The sequence below is a fragment of the Oryzias melastigma genome, linkage group LG24 (genome assembly GCF_002922805.2).
Source record: "Oryzias melastigma strain HK-1 linkage group LG24, ASM292280v2, whole genome shotgun sequence".
NCBI lineage: Eukaryota > Metazoa > Chordata > Actinopteri > Beloniformes > Adrianichthyidae > Oryzias > Oryzias melastigma.
In genome coordinates this window covers 3,361,522-3,382,408 of record NC_050535.1, presented here as the reverse complement: position 1 = coordinate 3,382,408, position 20,887 = coordinate 3,361,522, and the positions used below count along the sequence as shown (strand labels likewise).

Below are 20,887 nucleotides of genomic sequence, written 5' to 3'. Positions count from 1 at the left end.
AATAGGAACTGTTGCAGGTTAGGTTTAATACATGTTCACAGTTTGAGTTTAGGGGTGAAAACTATAAAAGGCAATATAATGTTGCAGCAACTTGGAATCGCCCAACCAGCAAAGCCAAAGGAGCCCCGTATGGTATAAAAGTCGGCAGAAAATGTGGGTCTCCAAAGGGTTTGTCCACAGTTTCTGTGGTGGCCCCACCTGTGTTTACCCTCATTGGCTTAAGGGGACAATCAGTAGGCTAGCTCGTCACGCTAGCTAGTGGCCCTGTGGAGCGGGGCTCGCTAGATTGCTACAGCGGAGCTTGCAAGCTCAATTCACCGGTGCTTGATACACCGGAGCTCGCTAGCTCTCTACCACAGAGCTAACTAGCTTGTTACAGTGGAACTCGCTAGATCGCTACAACGGAGCTTGCTAGCTCGATACACTGGAGCTGGCTAGCTTTCTACAGCAGAGCTCACCCGCTTGCTAAAGTGGAAACTCGCTAGATTGCTACAACAGACCTTGCTGGCTCGATACACCGGAGCTTAGTACAGCAGAGCTTGCTAGCTTGCTAGAGTGGAAGTTGCTAGCTCGATACAATGGAGGTCGCTAGGTTGATACAGTGGCGCTAGCAATAGTGGCGCTTGCTATAGTGGAGCTCGCTAGGTAGATTCAGTGGAGCTAGCAACAGTGGAGCTCACTACAGTGGAGCTCAGTTGCTTGTTTCAACAGAGCTCGCTAGCTTGCTACAGCGGAGCTTGCTAGCTCAATACATCGGAGCTAGCAACAGTGGAGCTGACTAAGGGGAGCTCACAACAGCAGAGCTTGCTAGCTTGCTACAGCGGAGCTCAATAGCTTGCTGCAGTGGAAATTGCTAGCTTGACACAAGGGAGGTTGCTAGGTCGATACAGAGGAGCTAGCAACAATGGCACTTACTACAGCAGAGCTCGCTAGCTTGCTACAGTGAAGCTTGCTAGCTTGATACAGTGGAGCTAGCAACACTGGAGCTCAATCTTGTTACAACAGAGCTCGCTAGCTTGCTACAGTGGAGCTTTCTAGCTTGATAAATCACAGCTAGCAACAGTGGAACTCACTACAGCAGAGCTCGCTAGTTTGCTAGAGTGGAGCTCGGCAGCATTTTACGCTTCTGCTGGGAGGCTGCTCAGCGTAGCAAACCAACCCACTGAGTAACCACTTAAACACAGGCGGGGCCACCACGGAAACTGTGGACAAACCCAATTGGGGCCCACATTTTCTGCCCCTCTTTTAAACCAATTGGGGCCCACTTTATTTTTATTTTTGAAAGGATAAATGTAAAAACTCCCACATAAATTGCCACGAGCTGGTGGTCATTGATGGATTTTGGCCCAAATTTCTACTTCAGGGTTTCCTGTTAAATAATAATGACTTAAAATTGAGTCCAGAGTGATATCTCAGCTTTTCAGCTCACGCCCTAAATAATTAACAGGCTTAATTGAAACCTGCAGCAGCTCCTCTTGATGAGCTCAGCAGTACTCACGGTCATTGCAGTAGGTCCCCGTGTAGGAGGTCATGGAGCAGTCGCAGGTGAAGTTCTCCCACTGCTGAATGCACACGCCCATGTTGGCACACGAGTCCTCCTGGCAGGTGGTGCTCGGACCTGAGGAGGGTAGAAGAGGGCGCCGTCAGGCGGCAATAAAAGCCATTACAGAGCTTTAACAGAAGCTAGGAACCATGCAGCGGAATGCACTCCTGACAGAAACAGCTACAGCTAAAGACAAAAATAACACCAGGGGCAAACACCCGAACCACTAACGACGAATTGAGAGGACTCTGTTCATGCAGCTGCAATCACAAGTGAAAGATGTTTGAGAATCAGCAGCGTGCTCCTTTAAAGACCCACTCTGACTGTTCTTGTGGCTTTTCTCTTAAAATGGACAGAATCAGGAACAAAAAACGCTGAAAAAGATCGTATTTGTGACGTATGCCACAAACTCTCTACTCCAACTTGTATTACTAATGAACTCCTGGAAAATCCCTTCAAAGACGATCGGAGTGAGTCTTTAAGAAAGCGAGCACGCTGCCTCTGGCCGGGCTCGTGATGACTCTGTCGGCATCCCTTCATCCCGGTCGCATGGACAGTGTGTGCAGGTGGACGTGCAGGCGGCTCCGCTCATTCCAACTCCTCTCATAAAGTTTTAGACCAGTAAAACCTGGCACGCTGCATTCCCTCAGCCAACAAACAAGACAAGACATACAAAATAAAAAAAAAAAACACTAATGTCTCATAGGAACAACTACATTTCTAGATAGGTAACTCTAAAAAAAAAAAAATGTGGTAAATACACGGTTAAACACTCGGTACATTTGACAAATAGAAACAGTTGTGCATATCTTCATGTATGCACCATATCAGACAGGATTCCAGAGATGTATTCAAAGTCAAACTTCATGTATGTTTTTTGGCAGCAGTGGTCACCAACCTGGAGTTTGTCAAATCCTCCAGTTTAAATGAAACTTTAACGACAACAAATGATTGTTGGTTTTTTAAATTCTGACTGAAAGAACCAACACATTCTCATTTCCAACTCGTCACATATTAATGCTGGGTATCTTTTTTGACGTGCTGGCTGTTCGTAAAATTAGGGATCCATAACCCTTGGCACGCGGTACTGGAAGCAGTACCACACGTGGACTGGTCCTCAGGACGCGCCCAGTAGCGGTACGCTACCTAACTTGGTACCGGATGCAGTATCGGAACCAAAACAGTATCAGACGCGGTACATGAGCATTTGTAACATATTTGATTTAATTTGGATGATCCAAACTCTCCTTAAAATCCATGTGTGTGTAATTTCATCCACGTTTTCTGTCCTGTAGTTCATCCTAATTCCACTAGGGGGAGTAGGCGGAGTTTTCCTTCTCATCTCAAAATGGCTGCTTCCGCTAAATCAAACACTTTTGACGTGGAAACAACTCATTTATTGTACTAAAAGACTACTTGAGGTTTTCAAAAGAATGCAGAATTCTTGATAATTAATTATTTTTTATATAGTTGATATTGTGGATCAAATTTGAAACATTGGGTAAATAAAGTCCTTTTTTTTCCCTGAACACTCATCTATATTTTTCATATATTAAACTAAAATTGTGAACAAAAATCACCCATCATGTCATTATTGATATCATATGTATCTCAGGAAAAAAAGTGGTTTTATCAAAAGGTTTAATAAATATTTTGAATAATAAAAAAAAAAAAAAATCTGTGAATTGTTTGAAGCACTTTCCTGGATTAATGCAACATTTTTAGGAAGTCATTGTTCTTGCTTGCAGGTTGGTAACCACAACTTCACTCCACACATAGCTCTGCTGTTTGAATACCAGAGGGAATGCAGATACAGACAAGCAGACATCATCAACATCTCCACGTTCCCACATTCTGGACAGAAACGGGAGCAGAACCTCGACATCGACGCCTCCAGAGACTCAATACACCACAAAGTACAAGAAATTAAATAATAGACATAAAAAAACGGTCAGGAGCAGTTGTCTTCTGCAAGACAACGTCAGAGAGAACTTCTGAGGTACAGAACAAGTGTTGCCATCGAAAGTGCATTTACTGTGTAATGTATAGTAATGGAAGTCAACCAGGCATTCCCAACCCTTTGTGCATGGATGCAGCGCGTTTATCAATGCAGACCTAATGTGTGCAGTCGTTTGATGGAATGAGCAGTGGAGGATTGGAGTGTTCCAGTGCTGCAGCAAAGACGGTTTTGGTCTCTGAGGAGGAAAAAAGGAGGATAATTGTAGTTCTTTGAGGAACATAAAATAAAATCCTTTTGTTGTGCATTCGTTTGCACATTACTAATAATAACTAGAATTTTTGAAGCTTTTATGTTTTAGCCTTGTGGTTTAAAGAAAAATACCACATTAGTAATACCATTTTTTCATGCAAAAAGAGCTTTGTGTTAAATGTTGAGTCTCACTGTCACCCTGACCTTAAATAAAAATACAATTGTGACAACTTTCATCTTTTGTTTTATTATTTTTAAGCTACTTTTACATTTTTGTTCCTCCACCAGAGAGCAAATCCTCCCTGCAGCACCTTGGAAACATCATTGCCATGGTGACGGCCACAATGCATTGCACACAGCAGAGTTTCGGGGCAAGCTGCCTCCGAGAGGCGGAGTTTTGACCCTCTACCTTGCAGGTCGGCTTTGGTGAAAGCCACTTTGTTGATGCAGAAAGAAAATAACAAAAAAAAAAAAAAGAACAGAGCAGGAAAAAAGGCAGGGGTTAGTGAGTTAGAGAAGCACGAGAACTCTTCAGATCTGTAAAAAAAAAAGAAAGAAAAATCTGATTTGTTTTTGTTTTGGAGGGTTTTAAGTTTCTCAAAGAATCCTGAAAGTAAAGTTGTCTTCTGCTGCCCTCTAGCGGACAAATGCATAAATACATGCTGTTTATATGGAAATTTGTTTTAGTTTTATAGGAAATTATTTTCTGGTTTTGATGAAAATAATGCAAATTAAGCAAATAAAAAATATATAAATTATTGTTTGTTTTGAAAGATTAACATTTACCATGTGAAAAAGCCTGAAAGTAAATCTTATTTAAAAAAGAAATAAAGATAATAAAGGGAAAAAAAGGTATTTTTTGTCACATTGATGTTTTTGTCAATATATTCCCCACCTTGATTCTCCAATATCAATATATTCACCACCTTAATGCGCTAAATCAAACAATCAATTCAGATTTCTGGTAATTTTATGATAAAATACAGCAAAGTACATTAGTGTTTTAATAACAACACCTTTATAAGGAGTGGTGAATTTAAAAACAACAATTTTCAAGGAAAATATTGCTAATGCATTATTAACTTTTCATATTTTTTTGTAAGTATGCTTCTTATTTTTTACATTTTTATACTAATTTAGAAAATTCCTGTTTGTACTTTTGATTTTTTTCAATTTCTTATTGCTTTTGTGTTATAAATTTGTCTTAAATTTCTTGATAAAATCTCTAGAAATTATAATTTACACGTAAAATTGTTTCTGATCACAGCATGCAAATAATTTAAATTAAAGATAACTTCCTCTAAATTGTTGTAATCCTCCAGTATTTCACGGATGAATCTCACAGCTCTGAAAGCTGCACAAACACACCAGAACTGATGCTACAATGACAGAATTACACCATAATTTGGACAAATTCCTGGCAAAGACGAAAAGAAGGATTAACGGTGCTACCAAATGTCTGCTGGGGCTTCTGAGGAGCCTCCTAATCACCCAATAAATCTCAGGGAGCAGGTCGTGATTTCTTTTTCTAATCGTTGTTACCTTCACAGCCACGCTCGATCTGCCCGCTGCGGAAAAGGGCGTCGCTGATCAGGTCGGGCAGGCGGCCGTTCAGATCCACAGTGGCCAAGCAGCCCTGGAAGCCTTCTCGAGAAACCACCAGCTTGGGGAGATTCTGATACATGTTGGGTCCCAAACCTCCAATGAACAGGTCACCTAATGGGACATAAATGATCATTAAAATCAAATTCATTTTAGGGCGAGGTCAACTCCCAAACATTACCTTTGAGGTCCAGGTTCTTGGCTCCGTTGACATTTTGGTTGACTGACTTGGAATCCACTTTGAGTGTGTGTGTGTTGGAAGCATCTCTTGTGATGACAACATTGTGCCACTGGTTGTCGTTCAGAGGACTGTCGCTGTTCCCTTTCAGCAGACTGGGCCCGTTCCCCAAGTCGAACACATAGTGAATGAACCTGTAAAGGAAACCATCACGTATGAATCTCCCAAACACTGGTATGTGTCAATGGAAAAACCTCTGTGAGAAATGTACCAGATTTGATTTACTGAGACCCCTATCTCATTAGCACGATCCCAACTGCCCTTAAAAACCATGTTAAAAACCCATCGAATATAACTTAATCCAAGTTTTCTGCCCTGTGGTTCATCATCCTTCCACTAGAGGGCACTAGAGGGGTTTTCCTGGTTATTTCAAAATGGCTGATCCAAGAAATATCAAAAAAACTTTTGGTGGGAAAAGTTTTCAAAACTTTATGGTGAGAGAGTATTAGAAAGTCTAAAAATAAATAAAAAAAAAGGTGATATTAGAAGATTTTGTCGTAAATTTATCAAATTTAAAGTCGAGATTCACAACTTTTAAAATCATGAATTTATTAATGAAAAAAGTCATAAAATCAAATGCAAAGGTACTTTTTTAGTCAAAAATATAGGACTTTATTCTTGGAATTTAACAGTTATCATGTTTTTATCATGTATTACCTTAAAGTTACATTTTTGTGCTTGTAAAATGGCTCTAATTATCCTTCATATAAAATAACTTATCTAGTGTTTTTTTTCTTTTTAATGAGCTCTTTCTGCATTGTAGTAATGCAAAACTTATTGATAGTTAATTCTTTATAATACAGATAATGTTTGTATTAAATTCTAAATCTTGAGTAAACTGTTTCCTATCCTCTAAAATAGTTGTAAACTTGCCAAATAGCCCAACATTTTACAGTTAATGTTATCTATATCTCATAAAAAATTATGTTGCTTTTTTTATTTCATAAAAGTGTTAATTTCAAAAAAAGTTTAAATGTTCTGCTACTTCCTTAGTGTAGTGGACTATACAGGGTTAAAATCTTTTTTTGTTTGTTTTAAAATATAATAAAGTTTAGCCTTAAATACAGAAGTGGTTTATACAAATACACACCTCTTGTGTGCAAAGATTCATAACTCCATAATGTAACAGCACAATACTAGAGGCTTCAGGACAAGCTTGAAAAAAAAGTAATTTGCACACATTTTAAAAGAAAAAATTCCCATAATGCATCAACATTTTGAATAAAGTTGAAATAAATAGATTTATTCTTCTTTATTAAAGTGATTTACTATAGCTGGCTAAGTGATCTTAGGGCTAAGTCAGCATTTCATCAAAAATGGAAGAGGATGATGCATCAGTTTATTCCCAAAGCATAAACAAATCAGCAAAACGCATTTAAATCCATTTATCATCTGAGAGGCTTCCTGTTGCCCCACCCACCCTTTGACCAGCTCCACGGCGATGAAGTCGTTCCCGTCTCCGCTGTTGAAGAGGATGAAGCCGTCGGGCGAGGTGGTTTTGAACTGGAAGAACAGGTGCATGGTGGTGTACGCCTGCAGCGTGGCCAGGCCCAGGTAGCTGGCCTTCGTCTTAAAGGTGACGGGGTCTGCGATGATGAAGCGCATGCCGAAGCGGGCGTTCAGCTCGCAGAAATCGATGTCCCCGTTTTTGCACATGTCAATGTACTGCATGCCGTTGAATTTGAGGCTCTGAGGGGAAAATTCACAAAGATGGAGAAAATTTGCAGTTGAATCACTTGACAAATATTGGCAAATATTTTATACTGTAAACATTGAAACAATATTGGTGTTAAAAATTGCTATTTCTTAAACATTCGACACTGTTTTCCTGCAAATAATTGAAAAAACAGCAAACATTTCTCCTGATACCTGAAGGTGACCAATAAACGGTGAAGGTGCTGAAGAAACAAAACGTTTCTCAGTCAAGATGCCCGTTTCCACGTTGTTGAACTCGAGACGGGTGTGATCGCCCGCCATCTGACCTGAAACAGAGGAAAAGACTCAACATGTTTCAGACAGAAACAAACAAAAAAGTGAATTTGATAAAACTGAACTTATCTGTGACGGAATGGGTTTATTGTGGTGATTTCAATTCACTTTATTTTTAAACTTCTGACTACAACAGTTCATCTTTGGAATTACCGATGGTATGTTTGTCAATATATTCACCACCTTTGATCTCCAAGGTCAATATATTCACCACCTTAATGCTCCATGGTGAATATATTTACCACCTTGATCCTCCAAGGTCAATATATTCACCACCATAATGCTCCAAGGTCAATATATTCACCACCTTGATCCTCCAAGGTCAATATATTCACCACCATAATGCCTCAAGGTCATTATATTCATCACCTTAATGCTCCACGGTCAATATATTTATCACCTTGATGTTCCAAACCAACCAGAGGCACAATGTTTACTCAGATTTCTGGTGATCTTGTGATAAAATACAGCAAAGTAACTAAGTTTTTTAATAATAACAACTTTATAGGTAGTATTGCATTTTAAAACTACAAATTTCAAGTAACATTTTTGGTTATTGCTGATGAGTTACTGACTTTTTAGATTATTTGAAGTACATTTCTAATTTAAAGCATTTTTCACATCTTTAGTTATTTCAATCTTTCAAAACGCTGTAATCCTTCAGGACATCCCAGTTTTTTTTTATTTTTGCTTTTTTGATATCTTTTATTGTTTTTTAAGATATCAACTTGTGTTACAATTGTTTAAAATGAATAGGAGAAACTGCAAATCCTTAAAAGGTGCTTTGGTCTTAGAAAGTTTAAAACTTTAGTAAACTTTCAGCCAGAACAACAAGTCAAACCTTTAAAAATTATTCTGCAGTGCTTTAAATTTAATAAAAAGTATGATGAAGTTTGTGGTCACTTGCACCATTATTTAAATTCTAAAAATTATTTCATACTAAATACACACACAAACACATACATATATATATAAACCAAAAATATTTCTATGTAAACTTTCTTTAACTAATGTTTTCTTTATTTAATCTTTAAAAATATCAATTATTTTTCATTTTATTATTTATTTAAGAACTTTTGCTGTTATTGTGGCATTTTACTTTAATCTAGTTTATGTATTTATTTATTTGCTTCTGAATTGGAACTTCTTAAACAGTTCCAGAAAAATCAATATTTGTTTTTTATTTCTTTAACAGTCTTCAGACAGTTTTTTTCAGAAATTAGGAATTTTTTTAAGTTTTAACAGCTAATAACCATATTTTTTATATTTAGATCAAATATCTTTCACCGAAATTAAAATATCACAAGCATTATGGATACTATAAAGCAAAAAAAAAAATCAAAATAAGAACACTACCTTCAGCCATGTCTTCATCCACAATGAGCTTGAAGTTTTTACCGCGACGGACCACTCGCACTGAGTGCCACTCATTGTCGTTGAGCTTTTCTCCCGCATAAAGAACCTCAGGGCCTTTGCCTGAGGATGGAGGTCAGTTAGTCAAGGGGACGGGGAAGAGACGAGTCAAATCACAACATTATTAATGTTATTAAGATGAAAACATGTTTCTCCTAAATGACACGTGCTCAAACTACCATTATTCTCAGTTTACCCACAAAATCGTATTGTATTAATTAAATATTACACCTTTGCATGAAAAAGATAGAAAGTTCTATAAAGTGAGACAATTCAACCACTAGAGGGCGACATTACTCTGTGACACCTTCTTGCTCCTTTATTTTACTCTAAATCGCCAGCATGAAAATGAAACTCGGTTTAACATCCAAACAAGCTGTTAGTTTGAGCATTTTTCTGTTCAAAATTGGAAAACAGAAAAAAGAATAAGTGTATAAGCAGCTAAATGAGTTTAATAAAAATAGAGGCAAACAAATTGTCTCTGACACAATCCTGTGATTCATTAAAAATCAATAATAATCTTCAGCAACATGAAGAGAAAAACTATCTGCAGTGTGATACATTATTTATTGCATTCCTAGAACTGCTCAGCTTTTTTATTCTCTTATTCTTCACAGTCTCTTCAAAACCTTTAAAAAGTATTTTAAAAGACAGTAAAATATCGATTTATAGTAAAACCTACAACAAAAAGGGTAAAAAAATGAAGGTTTATTAGACATTTTAAAGTGGATTTCCTAAGATAATCAGTTGTCTCCCCAAATTTAGAGTCTATACTCAGCAGACGCACTGTAATCAAACCCCCAAAGGAAAGAAGGCTGCAGAAGAAGAATGTTGACTTACTGGTGTTACAGTTTATCCTGACACAATCTAGATGGGAGGGGAGAATAAGTGACAGATGAAATCGCATCCTTCAAGGTTACAGCTGCAGACATCCAAGAGCAAGTAAAGCCACCTTCCGGGGACGGACACATGATGCCAGCGGACTTTTTTTTTTTTACTCCTGATTGCCATGGCAACAAACGATCCAAGACAATCCAATTATTTCAATTTGTCTAATAATATAACATTAACTCCATATTGGCTGAGCTGTCTCAGGTTATTTAGTTAATTGTAAACTAACAGGTCAGCCTAGAGCTTCACATGATCATTATAATTCGTTTAGTTGCTACTTTTTTGCCAATTGGAATTCAATGGCCACATCGATTTTGCAACCCAGCAAACACTGGAGCCCGAGTGCACACGGTCAAATAAAATAATCAGAATGTCAGAAGAATGTTTTCCCAAGAAATGCCATGACGCCGGGTTAAAATCCATGTGACCGCCTCCCACCAGCTGGTTAGCATGTGCCGTCAACCGCAGCGGAAAAGTGGGAGCAAACAGCCTCGTGCCACGGAGCACCTCACAGAGGCCTGTGGGGGGTCCGAGTTAGCCATGAAGAAAGGGATTTTTTGTGGAATTTTAATGTGGAATCTTCTAAAACAACATTATAGTTGATGTGCATTTATCTTCAAAACTCTGGATTTTCTGAGCACTAACAGCCAGTCGGCCCACCATCTGCAGGCATGCTGGGTGCTGTGGCATCGGGCTGTTTGCCAGACGGGCCGCAGACTCTGGGCCTTTGAAGGGGTGAGTGCCATCTTTGAACGAGGCGTGATAGATGCTGGCTACACCAAAGGATACTAATGGACCGGAAAATACAAAAAAGAAGAGACGACGAGCTGATAAATGCTGATTTTCAGTGCAGAGATCTGAATAGATGGCAGCAAATAATCTTCTGAAATAATATATATTTATGAAGGCCATCTATTAAAATAGCTCAAATAAATGTACATGCCTAAAAACATATTAATAAAAGTAGGAAAAGGCGGAAAAATGTGTAAAGTTTGATAAAAACAAATGAAGACGCATGAGACGTTGGCGGTCCAGGCGGGTAAATAAGTGACACATGCAACTTCAAAAGTAGTAAAAATGATCAACGAAGGTTTGTAAAACCTCAGACATTAAAAAATAAAGAAAAGATGAGGAAAGATTCTACCCCTGAATCGAGGGGAGACGAAGACGGTTTATACATTACCAAGGTTGACCGTCAGCTTGACCCGCCCGCCGTCCAGCTCCAGCCGCAGCGTATCTGCCGACTCACGAGATGAGGCGGCCATGAGGAGGCCGAACGCCCGCTGCGACATGAACCGCAAGGATACGTCCTCGGCCTCAGTGTGCATCACGTTGGGCATCACCACCTTCATGTACATGGTGCCATCGAAGGACAGGATGGACGACTCTGAAAGACAGAAACAGGACGCGTCAACACAGATTCCAAAATAAACATGGTAGAAAATGCTTGGTTGAGGATGTTATTTCAGAGTTCAACAAATGCTGATAAGTATTATTTTGTATTTAGTATTATTTTTTATAGAAAAACATAGATCTAGTGTGTGCGTTCTATATGTAGAGCCTCTGGCCAGACTTAAAAATCTGGAATCATGAGCGTTCTGGATGTGGATCCAGGAATTCTGGTCTAGGGTTGTTTGTATAGACTTGCTATTGAAAGTGTGCATTAACCTTTACAATGAAAAAGTCTACTGTGTGCACTCCTCCATATGCACATCTTTCAAGTTCAACACTCTCGTTTTCATGCCTCTCTATGCAAGTTTTAAGTCCATACATCCGACAAACATTTGTATTAATTGCATGGAAACTAAAGTTAAACCATTTAAACTTTGACCAATCAGGGATTTAGTTCTGGCACTGACCAATGGATGGCATCCCTTTTAACACGCGGAAGTGCCAACTGTTTGAAAACTGTTCATGAAGGAGAAATTAATAATTCTGGTTAATGGAATCACATGACACCAAGTCTTTGATATATCAGAATAGAGTAGTAGAAGAAAAGGCAAGATTTGCACCACTTAGTTTCACATTTCCCACCAACACTCTTCCAAATGTGGAACATGCTAGAATCAGATATACTTTACGGAACACCATAGAAGTGCGTTCCAAATTCCACATTTAGCACAGTGTTGATGCCCAATTTTTTTTTGCTTTTTAACATATTTTTGAATTTTTTTTAGTTCTTATTTGGAACTCTTTGTCTATGATATGTTTGTCAATATACTCACCACCTTTGATCTCCAAGATCAATACATTCACCACCTTGATGCTCCAAGGTCAATATATTCACCACCTTGATGTTCCGAGGTCAATATATTCACCACCTTGATGCTCCAAGGTCAATATATTCACCACTTTGATGCTCCAAGGTCAATATATTTACCGCTTTTATGCTCTAAGGTCAATATATTCACCACCTTGATGTTCCAAGGTCAATATATTGACCACCTTGATGCTCCAAGGTCAATATATTCACCACCTTGATGTTCCGAGGTCAATATATTCACCACCTTGATGCTCCAAGGCCAATATATTCACCGCCTTGATCCTGCAAGGTCAATATATTCACCACTTTGATGCTCCAAGCTCAATATATTTACCGCTTTTATGCTCCAAGGTCAATATATGCACCACCTTGATGTTCCAAGGTCAATATATTCACAACCTTGATGCTCCAAGGTCAATATATTCACCACCTTGATGCTCCAATTTTTTTTTTTTTACATATTTTTGCATTTTTCTAGTTCTCATGTGGAACTCCTTGTTTCTAGATATTTATATCTTCAATTACGATTTCAAAAATTCTTTCCTGCATGGACAGAAAATCTGATTTTCTTCATAAGATTAGTGTTCTTTCCCTTTTTTTTGCAGCGCAGCATGCACACCAAAACTCAATAATCTGGAGTGAATTGGTACATGAATGCTCGCATGTCTCTCATATTTTATTAAAGGGGAACTCCTGGGTTCAGCCATACGATCGAGTGAAGAGTTTGCGAGTACAAGCCGCTATCGCACACTCTGCTCACGAGAGCAGAAAATTCAATCATTGTGTTACTTCCTCCTCTCTCCGTTTGCTGGGGGTTACTTTTTTTCATAAGATCCTATTACCTGTAACTGGAAAAATCAGAGTGGGATATTCATAAATATCCATGCTTTAATATCACTGGTTCTGCACAATGCATGGCGGCACAACACAAAAGAAATGTATCATGGGAGTGTGGAGGCTGCCGGACCAGACTGATCTTTTCTCTCAAGTTCACACGGGGAGAATGTCAGCACACTGGGAGCCTCTTGGGGAAAGAGAGACAGATTAAAAAGAGTATCCAACCATGAAATACTTGGTTGGACACGTCAGCTTTTAAAAGAAGAAATTGCCCCGTGGCCTTGGTAATGCAGCACTGTTTGACTGGTTGAGGAAAAGCTGTTTGCTGCAGGTGAAAGGGTTTGGAGCGTGGAGATGGTAAATGATGCAACGCGCCTTCAAAATATGTAGCTTTTCTAAATGATTTGCAGAGAACTCCAGGTGATGCATTATGACTGAGGTTGGTTTTTGGCTTCCTATACATGCTGAAGTCTATTTCTGTTGTGCATGTTCCAAATGTTAGTGCATGAGCAGGGTGCAGTCAGTCATCTATGCAAGAAATCAGAATTCCCTTCAGCCTGGTTCTAGGAAAAAATGCTTCTTTTGAATATTCTACAGCCTATTTGACTGTTTTTACACACATTTTGTATATTTCTCTTTATTTGTACACAAATGCCTCAGTAAAATATGGACTGACTGACAAATCTGTTATTAGAATTGGTCAGTTTAGAGTCAATTTCAGGCATAGCATATCCAAAGATGAAGGAAAACATATAAAATGGATGTATGAAACACAAAAAATTGACAAAAAGATTAAAAAAAATATTTAAAAAAAGCAAAAAAATTCTGCTAATTAGGTAAGAAAATGATTCTAGTCATGTAGCTTAAACTGGGATTATTTTTCTATTGAAAAACTTTATTGACAAGATTCTTTGAACTTGTTGGACAAAATTAAGGGTCTTCTTACTTTATGAAGATTCAGTTTTTGTCACACATTTTCATCCCAAAGTTATCATATATTGGCGATCGGTTCAGGACCACTCGCTATCACTTTCTGACGTTTTGTGATGTGCTGGCAGTTCCAAGTAAATCAGGGGTCGGCGTGGTTCTGGACGCGGACCGGTCCTCTGGATGCAGCTGGTACTCTAACCCTAACCTGGTCTGCAAACTGGTACCACGTCTGGTAGCGTATGGTACCTGGAGTGCAGGTCTGATACTGTCCAGTACTGTACGGTTCCAGTACTGTGCAAATTAGTACTATGTCTGGTACAAGTATGCGTGTGGTAACGGGCGCATGGTTCCAGTACTGTCCAGTATCATATGGTTCCAGTACCGTGCAAATCGTTACCACGTCTGGTAGCGTACACGCGTGGCACCAGGCCCACAGTTCTGATACTGTCCGGTACTGTGCAGTTCCAGTACTGTGCAAACTGCTACCACGTCTGATAGTATATGTGCATGGTACCAGACCCGCAGTTCCAGTACTGTTCAGTGCTGTACAGTTCCAGTACCATGCAAACCGTACGAACTTGGTTCCAACGTCATCAGTAGGGTAAGACTAACCATTCTCACGACAGTCTAACCCCAGCTCACGCTCCTTCATGCACGCGGTTCCGATACTGTCCGGTACCGTACGGTTCAGTACCAGTTTGTGGTTCCGGTTCAAGTGTGCATCCAGTACCGCGCGTGTCTGGTACTCTGAATGTTCGGTACCGGGTTAAGGATAGGGTTAGGGTACCGGTTTACCAAACTGGTACCGGTTTGCAGCCCGGAGCTTGGAGGTACGTGATTTAATGGGAACAGCCAGCACGTCAAAAAATTACGAGTTTGGGACGCCCAAAACATCAACTTTTGACGTGGAGGGTCTTAAACCAAACATCAATATGTGATGACTTAGGAATGAGAATGTGTTGAGTTATTTGTTGTTACATGAACTTCATTTGACAAATAGGAAAAGTTTGAGACAGATGACTCCAACTTTAAAAGTAAACCTGTTTGTTATTGAGAGTTCCAAGATTGCCTTCTGTTTGAATTTAATTAAACTTCCAGCAGGGTGTCGTGCTTTTAATGTGCAGATGGCGGAGATAATGAAGCAGCAGAAGCCACGGTGAGGTGACAGGTATACACAACTCAAGTCAGCCACAACAAACATGCTGAAAAGTACGGCTAATGTGATCATTAAGTTACACGAGTCAAAGACAGAAACATGTTTAGTTCCACTTCAATAAATATGTTAGGTATGGGTCACAAAAAAAGCCAGGTCCAGAGAGATGGCTAAAGGTGGAGCCAACTTCAGAAGTGGTCTTTATCATTGTCTGTGACATCATTGGACAGTGGGGATTACTTTTCTGAGAACTAGAACAAGTGTGATGTCACCCTTAGAAAATGATTTACTTCTGGCTCCTACCAAAGGCAATTAAGTTGCCATTTTCTTGAGAAATCGATGTCCCATTGATTGGTTCAAGTCATCAATTCTATGCCAATCACTCTCACCAATCAGGAGTTTGTTGGAAGGCCACACCCCTACCACTTAAAGCGGCCTTCACAATATCTGTCAAGCATTTTGAATGTACGATATGAGACCGCCTACTTTTATTGAGGTATCCTATTGGTCAGTTTTTAACTTCTCCATTCTGATGTGCTCTGACACTAAAACGATCCCCTTAAAGCCCAACACCTCCACTCTACCTGTGGATGATCGCTGCCTGATGGAGTTCGTCCTCACATTTCCTCCCATCCGATTCCGAAAGGTTAATCCCTCCAAAGCCTCATGCAAAGAATCAGTGTGGCAGAGGTCTTTTCCACACCCGAGCAGCATTATTTCCTCATCTGGGGTTGTTGCTTGGTAGGCAAAAGGGGTTTTGGTGTCTTAAAAAAAGCTCAATGTTTCAGGTCTGCTGCTCTCAGAGGAAGAAAACTTTTAAGATGGGAACGACTGGGATTGTTTTTTAACAGCTACTTAATTAAGAGCCACTGAGAACGAGTTCGGGAGGAAAGAGAGAAACTTTATTTTCTAAATTCCCCACTGACAAAAAGAGACTGGGCGGAAAAATCTCCTTCAAAATACTCTGAATTTGCTGAGCATTTGTGCAAAAATTATAGTTATGACTCACCATGTAACAAGAGAAACCATGGCTATCATGATTAGGATGTTAAAAAAATCTACTGCTAAATGTCTGAATATGTTATAAGGATAAAATATTTTACAAAGCTAATCTTCAGCTACCAAAAAAATATAAACATTTTATTTTGTTGTCAGAATGGATGTCTTAGAAAATCTAGATAAACTGCTGAAATATGTGTCCATAGGATGCACAAGCTAAACTCTGGTTGACTTATTTCTACAACTAGCTTTCCATTACACATATGGGCAAAACGTTATCGAAAATCTAGAGATGTTTAAAAAAAAAACCACAATTTTGCAATTACATTTAATTCCATTAAATCACAATAATGCAAAAAAAAGCCAACAACAATTAACGCGATAAGTCACTCAAAAAACGGATGTGAACAACACTTTGATGTACAAATACTTTAAAATTTCCACCACAACACTAGCGCTCATCATCATCCATCAAAGGAGACGTTGGCGTCTTATTCAGGCCATGGAGCGACAAGCTACGTGGGAGTGGCTATGGATGAAGCAACTTTGGGACAACGTGATTGGGGATTTTATGCATAACACGCTCACACGTTGTCACAGTGTTGTATCTGATTGTTGGTCACGTGATTCATTAAATTAAAAAAAAGTTTTTCTGTTGAAGTTTTTCTAAATATGTCAATTTCGATAGGTCTCAAAAACCACCTCATTCAAGTACCAAAACCTTTTTGAAATTGTCATGTTTCCATTGGGCGAAATCCAATATGAGCAATTTTATAGTCGATGGAAGCTAAGAAAGCCAGGCACACACTTATCATGTCAATAGCACCACAAGTTTTCTAGCAATATGGTTGAAAAAATGAAAAATCTCTACGAAACACCTGCGACTCACCAACTTCACCCTTACTTACCCTTACGTTTCACTTGCAGCATGCCCGTAGATAAAAATGTGCATGAATATTTTTACTCTACGGCCAACCGAGCGATCTGAGATTTCAATATTTCCTTTTTTTGCCTGTAGACAGCCCACATACAGTACACCTGTGAGGGCAGTTGTGACAAAGGTTTTTGGAAGTAAGGGTGACTTGATTAGATTCTCTTCCTAAAACTGATAGAAGTTTTATTTAGTGGATTTTTTTTTTTTTGATTTGGCATAAAAAATGAAGAAAAATTAGCTGCGATTCCTCGCAATATTCCTTAAATCTGAGAAAAAAAAAGTTTACATTAGTCAAGAATGCATGTTTAGCTTGACAGTATTAGCATTAGCATTAACCTAGCAGACTTAGGGATTATGCGTTAGATTGATCTCTACTTTTGTGGATCAAGCTTAGATTGATTAAATAATCTTATCAGGACAGCTCTAGATGGAATGATGTACTACTATTAGTATCCTTCCTCAACTCTTTCTTTCAGGTGAAAATTCTCTGCAGCTTCCAACACAAGTGGTGTTTTTCATGCAAACATAATAGAGGAAACCGATTGCATTAACTCCAACTCCTCTTTAATCCGACATCAAATCTACATATCTCCTGCTGTGCAATTTTCTGAAGCGTAACAGTAAATCAAAGGAGCTGTGGTTTTGTGCAAAGCTAATTGCTGTTCCCATAGCAATGACAGAACCGCAAAATCAGTTAAAAAGCTCGAGCAATCATCACTTTGGATCTTTAAAGAGCTAAACACCGAGCCTGCCGCTGCGACTGCCGTCATACAGAACAAGTGTAAAATTAATGACGCACATCTGCAAGATTTTGTCTGACAAAAAGGAAAACAACCCATGTGTGTAGATGCAAGGCAAAAAAAAATAAAAAAGAAGATGGCAGCACTCCTCTGTGTATTGGTGTTTAACCCTCCATGAAAAGGCCCCTCTCCGCCTGGGAAACGCAGCGGGAGCGCTGCAGCTTCAGTGTTCTGGCCCATAATTTGGTTGAGAGAGTTATCAGCGGTGCTGAGGATGTCATTTCAGATGGTAATTAAGCTGCTGCTTGTCATTCTGTGTGCGCGCGCCGAGCGTTGTTGTGAGTTTTCCAAAGAACCCACACTCGGTATAATTAGCAGTCCATCTTGAGCAGAAGATAAAGGAGGAGGAAGGCTAATAAGTGAGGAGTTTCACAAATATTGTGGGTGCAGCGGATGGGGAGGGAGCCAGTCAAATCTCAACACAGTCTGTGTGTTTCCTCTTCTTCCTCAGTGCTGAAATTGTTGTATTTCACTTCTAACATCATCTTGGGGTGAGAGTTGTTTAATGTTAAAACAGAAAAAGACAGGTTTTATTTACAGTGTACTATGACTTCCCACAATGCTTCAGTGCTGGAAAACACTTGACTATTGGTGTTATAATCCTCCATGTGATTGGCCTCTTGGGACACAAGAGCTTACACGCACATACTCTAAAAAAAGGTTATAGCAAAGTGCTGCAACAACAATCCTGGTAGTCAAAAATATCCCAGCAGGCCTCACTGTATTATTCAAAAAAATACTCCAGGAAGAGAAGCACTTATAAATGCACTCAAATATGAGATGAGGGAAGCACACAATGTTTTCTCCAGGGATTTGTCGGTTCAAGTTGGATCAGGTATGTGTTTGTGATACCACACCATCACAGCTACATACAGAGTTGTTAGTTATCTCATTTCAAACCACTGGGGATAATGGAAGTGTGTTGGATACGATGTCAACAGACATTTCTTTTCTGTAAATCAGTAAATAAGCAGAGTAAAGAAGCCTGACAGTAGTTCACGAAGGCCCAGTGGGGCTGTCCTAAAGCTGAGAATCAAACTGTCAATCCCCTTAAAAACAGCTAAAGAAACTCAGAGTTATCCATTCCTGTCGTTGAGGACTACTGAACTGCGTGTCACATGGGTCTTTCAGCTTCTTATCGTTTCAATTAACAGGCTTGAAGTGGATCTGCAGCCTTTATTGTACAAGAGATAGTTTTTTTACTGCAGTGGAATAGATGAAAAAAGTTTATTTTAAATTGTTCAAAACAGCTTTTACCTCTAAAAAGCATCTAGGTTCCCATCCTTAAATCGCCACCTTAATGTGGTGGAGGGGTTCGGATTTGAGAAAGGTCCCTCTCGACCATTGATGTGAATAACAATGGACAGCTCAACTCCACCCCCCACCCCCGTGTTCTAAATAGAAAGTACCCACAGGTTGCAAGAAGGCCAAAGAACCATTGACTTTCATTGAGAAACTGGTGGCTATTTCTCAGTCATTTTACATGACAGAATAACCATTCTTGCTCTGATGCATCTTTTTTCTAATCCTAATTTTTTAAAAAGATTTTTTTTCCCTTATCAGAAGTTATTCGAGTTATAAATTGACCAATCAGATGCCTCAATAAACGTTTGTGGATCTGAAGTCGAACGTCTGGGGGTTTGATTGACAGATGACGGGTAGCCAATGGGAGCAGACTTCATCAATGCGGTCCCTGAAGACCTTTTAACACCTACTTTACAATTCAACAATGTACCAATCATTGTCCTACTGTTGTTTTCCTCAATGGAATGTACCGATGCAGCAGTTTAAAACAAGAGGCTATGCCAAGGATTTGGTAAATTCATAACTAGCAAAGTGTGGTATTTTAGTGAAAAAAGAATACCTTTCTTAAAATAGTACTTGTCTATGTTGTAAAATCTGATTGCCAAGTAAATACTTTCCTTTATTACTGCCTATAGCATCACAAAGCAGCTTTGACACAACAGGAAACAAGAACGACCTTATTATTCTGCAATCAAAGAATTCCTATTAGTACAATGCAGATCTGTATTCCTGCCTTGGGCTGGCTTCCAGTTTATCACAGAGACAAACACTGATGCAATCAAAGAAGCCAAAATCTGTCAAGTACCAGATTTTAGTGCATTCTGAAGGGAGACAGCCAGAATGAGGTGAATCAAATCACAGACATCATTAAATATTCTGCTATGCTCAACCATCAGGATAACATTAAACATTAAACAGACTGCACGAAGGTATGAAGAAAGCTGTAGAGCTTAAGCGAATATGACAGGTGACTACGCCGTAGATGTTAATCACAGTTTTCAGAAAGTACACTGCAGAGAGCTATTTTTGCAAAGTTAAGAGCAAAGTTTTGTGAGTCACTGTCTTCTTTCCACAACATTATTGACTGAAAATTAAAGGGCAGTAAGTTCTGCAAACACCTTACAGTGTTAAAGAATATAAGATGAAAAGTCAAAGTGAGTAAAAAAAAACCTTTACTCCTACGACTCAAAATGTCCGCCTGGATTTCTCTAATAATTTGACTATGAAAGGGTCAGAGAATGTCCTACAAATTTGTGCTTTGTCTCTTTTTCCAGAAAACATTGAATTTTCAATATATATCATCATTTTACAATTTATTCTATTTCACAATAGTGTTATAACAATTTAAAATGTAAAAAACACAAATCAAAATGTGATTTTTTTAGAGGATTTAAGAGAGAAAAACAGTCCAAATGAACATGAACAACAGCTTTTGATTGTTCAAAGTTTCAATTTGTCCAGCATCAAACTATTTATGACAAAATTTCGGTATCTTTCTTTCTAAGTTTGCAAAAAACTGCATAAAATGTCTAATATCTACAGGCGTTTTTGGTCACAGGGGCAGTTCTGTCCTCCTTGGCTCCCCGAAGGTCTTGTTGAAGTCCCAAACTTTCAGGATTAAGGATTACTTAATAAGCATTTCTTTAATTTAGATTAGTTAAATGTATAATTGATGGCTGAGGTGCACATAGATGATAAACTATGTATTTTACATCGTGTTGACATGAAGATGCCTTGTTTGCTCAGAATGCACAGATTTCATATGCAAAGCAAAACTTTGG

The 20,887-nt window shown here is 38.9% G+C and overlaps 1 protein-coding gene across 12 annotated transcripts in view; it reads right to left on the bottom strand.

The window, feature by feature from the left end:
- nrxn3b (neurexin 3b) overlaps positions 1-20,887 on the bottom strand; it is a 352,928-nt gene that overhangs the window by 196,589 nt on the left and 135,452 nt on the right. For 9 of the 12 annotated variants that reach the window (XM_036210518.1, XM_024290417.2, XM_024290428.2 and 6 more), the window contains 9 exons: positions 11,069-11,272; positions 9,835-9,861; positions 8,938-9,057; positions 7,462-7,574; positions 7,013-7,281; positions 5,536-5,726; positions 5,295-5,468; positions 4,162-4,188; positions 1,499-1,618 (listed from right to left, as the gene is read on the bottom strand). In XM_036210518.1, the coding sequence (XP_036066411.1) occupies positions 1,499-1,618; positions 4,162-4,188; positions 5,295-5,468; positions 5,536-5,726; positions 7,013-7,281; positions 7,462-7,574; positions 8,938-9,057; positions 9,835-9,861; positions 11,069-11,272 (1,245 nt within the window). The remainder of the gene's footprint in view (positions 1-1,498; positions 1,619-4,161; positions 4,189-5,294; positions 5,469-5,535; positions 5,727-7,012; positions 7,282-7,461; positions 7,575-8,937; positions 9,058-9,834; positions 9,862-11,068; positions 11,273-20,887) is intronic. The other 3 variants (XM_024290421.2, XM_024290427.2, XM_024290424.2) reach the window with 1 other exon arrangement.